Source organism: Solanum tuberosum, unplaced genomic scaffold (assembly GCF_000226075.1).
Source record: "Solanum tuberosum cultivar DM 1-3 516 R44 unplaced genomic scaffold, SolTub_3.0 scf00049, whole genome shotgun sequence".
Lineage (NCBI taxonomy): Eukaryota > Viridiplantae > Streptophyta > Magnoliopsida > Solanales > Solanaceae > Solanum > Solanum tuberosum.
The window spans coordinates 154,238-163,272 of record NW_006238974.1 but is presented as its reverse complement, the minus strand read 5'-3'; the positions used below and the strand labels follow the sequence as shown (position 1 = coordinate 163,272).

The 9,035-nt window shown below is 32.8% G+C and overlaps 1 protein-coding gene across 1 annotated transcript; it reads right to left on the bottom strand.

Annotated features, from left to right (window-relative positions):
* Nucleotides 1-4,156: 4,156 nt before the first annotated feature.
* Nucleotides 4,157-8,574, bottom strand: LOC102591865 (serine carboxypeptidase-like). The gene is made up of 8 exons (XM_006343675.2): nt 8,061-8,574; nt 7,111-7,279; nt 6,108-6,227; nt 5,832-5,975; nt 5,591-5,741; nt 5,418-5,506; nt 4,876-5,134; nt 4,157-4,680 (listed from the first exon to the last, which is right to left on the bottom strand). The coding sequence occupies exons 1-8, from the start codon at nt 8,393-8,395 to the stop codon at nt 4,433-4,435; spliced, it is 1,515 nt and encodes a 504-aa protein (XP_006343737.1). The 5' UTR covers nt 8,396-8,574; the 3' UTR covers nt 4,157-4,432.
* Between the last annotated feature and the right edge of the window lie 461 nt (nt 8,575-9,035).

Here is a 9,035-nt window from a genome sequence, read left to right as displayed (position 1 = left end):
ATAGTCAAGATTTTAGTGTTGTTAGCAAAGCATTTATATCCATGGATGTATAAGATACCTAATAACTGGCCTAATTTGGTGAGATTCTTAGCAGGGTCTACTCCTAGGATAGGTTGTAAGGTGGTTTATTGAAATCTACCAAGGGAGAACACCTTCGAGTGCAATACAGATGTGGCTTCAAAAGGTAATCCTGGGCCAAGCTCTACTGCTTTTTGTGTTCAAAATGATCAAGGTGATCTTATACATGCTGAAGGAAAGATTATTGGAGTGTCAAACAATCTAGTGGCAGAAATTGTAGCACTGAGATTAGGACTGGAATTCTGCAAAAATAAGAATTTATTCCCATTGGTTATGGAAACTGATTCATTAGCTGTCAAGAATATGATAGATGGGTTGTGGAACTTTCCTTGGGAGGTGGCATTGGAGATAAGACGAGTTCAAGTTCTTAAGGAAGGGTTGGAGGTGGCATTTGAACACTCTTTGAGAGATGGAAATAAACTGGCAGATTTTATAACTTTATTTTTCTTTTGCATGTACTGAAACAATAAGTTTTACTGATTTTCAGGCTTTACCTAATGAAGCTAAGACATTATTAAACATGGACAAAAGGCAAATTCCTAATCTAAGGATACGAAAGCTACAATATGCAGGTTATGAGCACAATGAGTAATACAAAAGCAAAGTTGCTAGACACTTCTAAATTTCAAGCCAAACATAAGAACATGATTCACACATATCAGAAATAACACATACAGAGGGAAGATGCATGCAGATTAGAAAGGAAGAGAATATAAAAAGACAACGTACTTGAGGTAGACAGGAGTAAGTTTGACCCAAGGTTTTAAACACTGGTATTAGCTCCTTGTTCGGATCAATCTGTCAAAGATAAGGGATCAACGTTATGAGGTCTACTTTAGGTAAGAGTAAAGATAAGCATAAGATTGAGGAAATAATCTAGCTTGAAGCTTCTTTGATGATACTCTAAGGTGGAGAAGTCTCTGATTGGGATGATTTCACGATGTTGGTGGGACTTGTCAACGTCCAAAGTGAAATACACCCAAAACTCAAGGTACAGTTTGGTTGTTTCAAGGAGGACGGTGATGGATCAGAAGAAGGAGCACGGTGAGAGCGATTGATAAGTGAAGATTGATGGACTAGGGCTCAGATAGAAAGAGCTTCTGAGGAGGAAGACGATTTCCAAGTGAAGCTCTTTCCTATTTCTTTTTAAGATTAAGTTTCCAAACTAGATTAGGTTCGTTTTGTTAGTTGGACCGGGTCATTGTCTGGACCTGGTGTTAGCTTGTAATAATTGTTCCATTTTATTAAAAAGAGGCTTTCCCCATCCTTTAACTAAAAAACAAAGATTGTTTAAGACCGCGAGTTTCAGAAGACTTCCTTCTTTCTTAAATATCGTGAAAGTCTAATGGTGCATATCAAACGGGACAGAGGGAGCATATAGTTTTGATGATGGACAAGTGAGCCAAGTTCTTCTATTATTCAAATCATGAACCAGACTCGTGGTTTATTCTTGTGTTGTTGTTACAAATATGACTAGGTAAATGTCCTACAAGGAATGCACGATACTATAGATGGAAAGAGATGACACTTGAAAGCCTAAGGAAAATCAATCAAAGAAAAACTTAAGTTAAGTCTTGCAAGGAAAGTGAACCTTGGGATGCAACATAGAATAAGGCTCCTAGACTATGATCAAAATTTCAAAGACACATTTAAACATAACTAAGGTTCTATTATGCCTAAACTTATTTAAAATTGGAATAAAGATACAATAAATGTTGAGGTGACATAGATAACCAAATGAGTATCCTCTGTTTATGTTAAACATGCACGGCATTTTTTCATCAAGCATTAAATTATTATTATTTTCAATAAAATCCCCTTTTTCTCTTTCTTCATAATTTTGATTATTTTTTCTGTTTATTTTAGTATCATTTCAACAGAAAATTATCGGCCAAGAACAATTTCTTTGTGTAAATTGAACATCACAAAAATTGACGAGAGGGAGTTGCTCGGATGGTAAGCACCCTTCACTTCCAACCCGAAGGTTGTGAGTTCGAGTCACCAAGGGAGCAAAAGGGGTGCGAGCTCCTAGGGAGGGTAAAAAAAAAAAAAAACATCACAAAAATTAACGGCTCCAAGACAGAAAAATCAACGTCTTAGATCAAACAATAGAAAACACGCAAGAGATCGTTACAAATTGAATTTGAAACGAAAAAATCCTAGATTCGAGGAAAGAAAAAGTGGAGATTTGAGTAACAAGAAAGTAAAATGGTGAGTATATGTTGAATTACTAGGGTTTTTACTCCAATTGTCGATCAAAGATGACGCCGGAGAAGATGACCTGAGAGATGACTCAAGAATACGCTGGAGAAAGATTTGAATTTGTTTAAAGTATTTTTTACATGAAATGGTAAGGTTGACGAAATTAACATCACCTTCACAGTTGAGTAAACCATTGAATCTTCACTGTGAGGAGCTGAAGATTCCATGGAGTTAACTAGATTTTTTTCCCTAAAAGAGTTATTTTTCTCTATGTTAATATTGTGAGAAATAGTGGAATGGTTTAGAAGATGTAGGAGTCTAGTTAATTAATTAGATGTAATTAATCAAGTAATGTACAATTAAAAAATGACATGTGTACATATTAATTATTTTTAAAATTATTTTTGTCATCTTTAATTGTCTTCAAGCGGGTGTGCGCACTCTCTATGTCACGTCATAATTTAGGGTGCATTTATTCCATCTTAAATTAGTTTAGGGGGTAATAGGAGCCTAGTTAAGTTTAGATGTGTCTCTGAGATATTAATCATAGTTAATGCCTTCAAAATGAGCTCATATTTTGGTAACCCGCCCATATTTTAATGGGTTGGGTGAGTGACCTTTTACATGGGTAAAATATGGGTTGATACTCATTTTCAACCCATAAAAATATGCGTAAAATATGGATTAGCCAAATGGGTTAAACTTCTAACTTTTATTCACTCAAAATTCATGATAACACTAAAAATATTGTAACTTCTCTTCCTTTTTATGTTCTTCTAGAACTAATTATTTTATTAAGTATTTGGCCCTCCAAAAATATATATTTTAAATGTATATTTCTTTTGTTAATTATAATTATATTTTTTATTTTATAGTAGATAATAAATAATAGTGTAAAATAAGCAAATCATGTATTAGTCAATACATTGCTTAAAGTGCATTAACCATGTTTTAGTCCTAAAATGCAAATATTCATTTACTTTGAAATTAAAAAAAAAAATTGCCCTTGTTATTACATAAATTTATTATATATTGAAAAGTTATAGGATTTTATTTTTTTTTACTTTTATGATACAATAAAACTAAATGAAGCATTTTCAATATTTTTCATCTAAAAAAAGACTAAAATATTTTCTCCATGTTGAATTCTTAAGTAGAGTACTATTTACTCATGAAAATATAGGTAAAATATGGGTAAACTAGTATTTTATCCAACCCATTTTTTACCCAATCCATTTTTACCCAATATCAAATATGAGCGGATTGAATTATTACTCATTTTATGTTGATCCATTTTCAGCCCGCCCATTTGCCATCACTAGTCAATAGTCATAGTCTAGGGATAGTTGTGTCTTATTTCATGCAATATATACATAGGAAGAGAGGTGGCACAGAGAAAATCAGCTATTGTAAAACAAAATCGGAATTCTCTCAAGGGCAATAGACAAAAGAGTGAAGATTGAGAACAAAACAAAAAAAAAAGCCTAAAATTAATTAGAAAGTGTTTAGGTTGTTGTGATCGAGTCTGCTATAAGAGTTTATTGAGGGGCAGTACAGTAATCTCCTAATTGTGTAGTTGTGAGTTTGTGACAGTGGTCTCAAAGACAAGATTTTATCGTCTCTGAAGGTAGTATTACAGTTGGAGTAAATGGTAGGAGTTGAGGTACTAGAGTTAGTCCCTAGATTATAGAGTTATTATTTGAAATCGCTCTTTGAGATAGTTAAGTTGGTTGAAAATCCTACACATTGTAGGTCTTGGTTTTTACTCTCTTGGGCAAGGAGAGTTTCCATAGTCACATACACTGTCTGTTGTTTACTTTATTGTGTAGACGAACTTAAGGAACCAGGTTCCTTAAGATCAGATTGCAAAAGCATCTAGTAATTGGAAAAACAAATCAAGATTTTATTAACTATTGTTGCATGATAAACATATATCCATGACTCACCATGAATACTTGTTACATATAAGCTCTTTTCAAGAGTTGATGTGGTTTTTCAACTTTTTAATACATGCTTAGTGTAACCTCAGACAGAACACCATTCTCCTCAAAATAGACATGAAATTTTGAAAGAGTATTTGCATGATTTGTATCACATTTTTCCATATGAACTTGTAAAACTGTTATTGGGCCTTAATTGTAAGTTGAAGAAACTACATATGAGCAAAGTGACCTTCCTTAGACAATTTCCCTTGCATCCATCTCTGCAGCATTTCAAGTGCTGCCTTAGGTTGATCCATTGGAACCATGTGTCCTGCATCATGGACCCTAAGGAATGTTACAGGCCCGTGGTTCTTTTCAATTCCTTTCTCTTCACCATCTACTGTAAAAGGAACCGATCGTGCTGCCCTAAAATCTTTCTGTCCAGACCATTCCATTGCATGCACCCACCTCGAGTTCCCTGTCCATAGCATGAAAAATAGTTTAGTTATGAATCACAATAACTAAAACTATGTCTCTATCACAAATAAATTGGGGTCGGCTATACTGAGCATGTTATGCCTTTTAAGCTTACCTCAAACTATTTAGCTCTGTATAAGTAGATTTCCATTGACTGCACATAAAAAATGTACTATCACAAATGAATGAAGCTTACCTAGCCAGTTGCAGATAAGATCATATTCCCCGGCATAGACAAGTAGCTTGATTCCATCTTCAAGGAGTGGAGGAATACCAGCTTCAAGATTCCTCATCCAATCCAACTGCATTGCCTGGTAAACTGTAGAACTACACGACACAAACTCAATATCCCCGACACCAAGGGCATGTTTAACCTGTTCATCATTGAGGAGATTTTCCATGTTGGAGAAGTCATAGCAGAGATCACCATCACAAGTCTTTCTGACATCATAGTACTGCAGGTCCCAAGTAATGAGTTAATACATGTTACACTACTAAAAATATTGGAATTAGCGACAGGACAAATTCAGTAGCTAAATATCAACATCCGTAGCTAATCTTATTCAACAATGAGTTAGCTACCATTTATCAAAAAAGTTTGTTAGCTATGAGTAATCTAGCAATGAAGTTCATAGATAATTCCAGTTTTTATGTAATGTTATGGTTAGAAATCGGTGTGATTCTAGTTACCATACTATTAGCTCGGAGAGAAAAATAAAAGAAATTATGCTTTCTTACATTTTTGTTACCCACAACATTCATTATCTTGTTGAAGATACTTGTGCAAACAAGATATGCCGCCATGCAAGCACTTCCACCATCAGTTCCTAAAAATTTTGCATAGCACACAGATGATGTCAAGAATAGTGTAGGATTTAAATGATAAATACAGTTGGTGAGATGAAGATTACCACAAAGCTTAATTGCCTGTTGACATTTTGGATATGACTTGTCAATGACATTGTAATCAGATTGTTTGATCAATCTCATATCCAATGCATAGTCAGTGTAGGCTTTGTACTGAATTTCTGGATTAGTGAGTCCATTACCAATGGCAAATCCCTAATCGAATATAATTAACTGAATTAGCACCGCAACCAGTCCAAACAAAGCAAATTAGCTTTGCAAAATGAGTTAATTATTATAAATTACCTTAAGATTTATAGGAATTCCGTCTTTATTCTTGTTACCTTGATGAACGCGAGAAGCAAATGCAGGAATGTAATGCCCAGCATATGATTCTCCAGTTATGTAAAAATCATTCTTTACATACTGAGGATGTGCCTTGAAGAAAGCCTATGCATAAAAAAGGACAAAGAAATAACATTCAAATATTTGGACAATAATATTATTAAAAAAAGTAGAGGTTTAAACTTTAGATTTGGAACAAGAGAAAAAAAAAAAGGAACAAAACACAGAGTAACAAACCTGCAAGAAGTCGTAAAGGTCATTGCTAACACCCCTTTCATCGTGACGAATGTCATCATCATCTGATGTATAACTGAAACCAGTTCCAGTTGGTTGATCAACGTATATTAAGTTTGAGATCTGTCGAATTATAATTCACTCCGTTATATATTTGTTTAACTACAAACATGAATCAAGAGTGCAATTCAAAAAAATCTCTCTTTTTCCAGTTTAACCGTTTGATATTCGAGAGCCCATTGGGTCAATGTAATTGGAATTCGCGCCTAATATTTTTTATTTATGGCCTTTGCTAGCTAATAATTGATATTGAAAAACTACTTTAATCAACAATTCTATCAGAAATTTGAGTAGTGGAATCTTATTTATTCAGGAAAAATATGAAAGCAAATAAAGTGATTATTAGGGGACTTTATGTTATGTCCCTATGTCATTGTGGGGCGGGGGGCGGGGGGAAGTAGAAATTAAAGATGTATAGGTTCACAAAGCGGATGGGACTTTACGTGTAAATGAAGATAGAACAAAAGGCTGCCAAATTTCTCTTCAAAAATTTAAAAACAAAACAAAAGAAAATTTGCTATGTAAAAAAAATTCTACTTGGTAAAAAACAAAGATGCTTTGCATGATAATTTTTTTTTTTGAATGATATTATATATGTTTTGATAACGTGGAGTGAATTCTCATCATTATTTTCAAAATATCTAAACCCATATTTTATTTTATCTATAATTAAATTGTGTTAGGATGAATTTAGATGCACCTCAACTTGTTACATCAGTACTTACCACTTTTTTGAAATAGAGTGCCTTAATCTTCAAAGAACAAAAGTAAACACATGAATTTTATGATTTTAAATTAATAATATGTAAAATATGTATTTTTAATCTTGTTATTTTAAATATGTTATATGTAAAAATAGAAATTAAAAAATTGTTAAAAATAAATAAATTAAAACTGACTAAAAGAAAAAACTAGGCAATTAAATTGAAATGAAATAAGTAAAAACCTTGTCCCAGCCAAAATTATTCCAAACAAGTGACATATTGTCTGCTATATTGAAAGGTCCATTTTCATAAAACACAGCCAATTCACTGCTACATCCTGGCCCCCCTGTTAGCCATATAACAACTGGATCATTCTGGCTGCTTCTTGATTCAAAAAAGAAATAAAACATCCTGCCAAACAAATTAAACAATTCAGAATTACACCAAAACAAAAGATAAAAATAACATTAAAAATTACCAAATATTTTTTCTCTGGAATTTAACTGGACACACTATAATAAATAAAGGATTTTCTATAGTAAAATATAATATAATATAATATAATATAATATGAGTATTTATAATCATAATAAATATTCTATATAAATATCACTTAAAACTTTAGTAATAATATATTTTACTGTTATTAAATATCTCTTTTGTTGTCGTGATAAAAAAATCATGAATTTAAGAACACACATTATTTGACTTGGGTCTACAAAATCATTTTATTAAAGGTAAAATAAAATTTTAAAATTAAAGAATTCTAGAAATAAAAAAGGGTCATTCTTTGCGTAATAAAGTGACAAATCGAATGTATTAATCATCATCGGCGGGGCTATTTCAATGATTACGAGTTTTGCCGAATTTAGCACTTTAGCCTAAACTTGGTATTTATATTAAAAATACGTATAAATCATTAGTACTTCCTCCATTCATTTTATGTGAGGTTATTTGATTTGATACGGAGTTTAAGAAAGAAAGGAAGATTTTTAAAACTTGTGATCCAAAATGAATGATAGAAATTTGTATGACTGTAAATTATTTATTAAGGATAAAATATATATTTTATAATTAAATTATTATTTAATATAGAAATGTGTCATTATTTTTTGAACTAATTAAAAAGAAAAATAAATCATATAAATTGAAACAGATGAGTAATATAACTATAAAATTGTGTTAACCATACCTTGCATCTTTAGTATGTGGAAGACGATAATAACCGGCATGATGACCCAAATCTTGAACAGTGGCCCCAGAATCACCAAGATAAGATAAATTGAATCTCTTCTCAAAGAGAGTTTGCTGATGAGTTGCTGCTAAGGGTGATGATGAAGCCTTGTTGATATCATGTTTAGGGAACAAATTAAGTTGTTTGATGAGTTTTTCTGCCATTGGTACAGGGAATTTAGCAGAAGATAACATAAACTCATCCTCATTATGGGATGAAGAAAGGGAAAGAACACGAGAAGAGAGAAAAACAACAAATAAAGCAAGAAAGAGTACAGATAAACATGGTGCCATTTTTCAAGATTTAATTAGGCTCTTTACTGAATATATTGCTATTTATAAGGAGGAGGAGGAGAAGGAAGAAGAGTGTGATATAGGCATTGTGTGCTGGGTTGTGTTGTGTTGTGTTGTGTCACTGTGTATCTGTGTGAGAGAGAAAGGGTGGGGGAAGAAACATGGGATTCAAAACGCTTTGTTTGTTTAAAGTGATGCTAATATGGACAAACTACTCATTCTTTTTGGGTGAGGGGGTGAGGTCAAGAAAAAGCAACAATTCTTTCATATAAGTTACTTCATGTGTCCCAATTTAAATATTTTAATTTAATTGTGTAACCATTTCGTGCGAAGTCTCAAAAAAATTTAAAATACGTTGCCAATTTAAAATTTGGATGACATGAAAAAAATAATTGGAATTTGAAATAGACCTGGGCTGATGTTATGCCGACATAGCAGAAATATTTTTGCTATGGCAACGCTGTTGTATCGGCATGTCAACTGCTATAGTGGGGTCAGCAGCGCAGAAACTGAGAAACACAATTTTTTTTTATTTTTCCTCCTCTTCAGTGGTAAAAAAAAAGAGGGTTACTCCAAAAATCCTCCAAAAATTGCTCCAAGCTTTGGGACAAGGGAGAGAAGGGATTCTAGCATAAGGTGG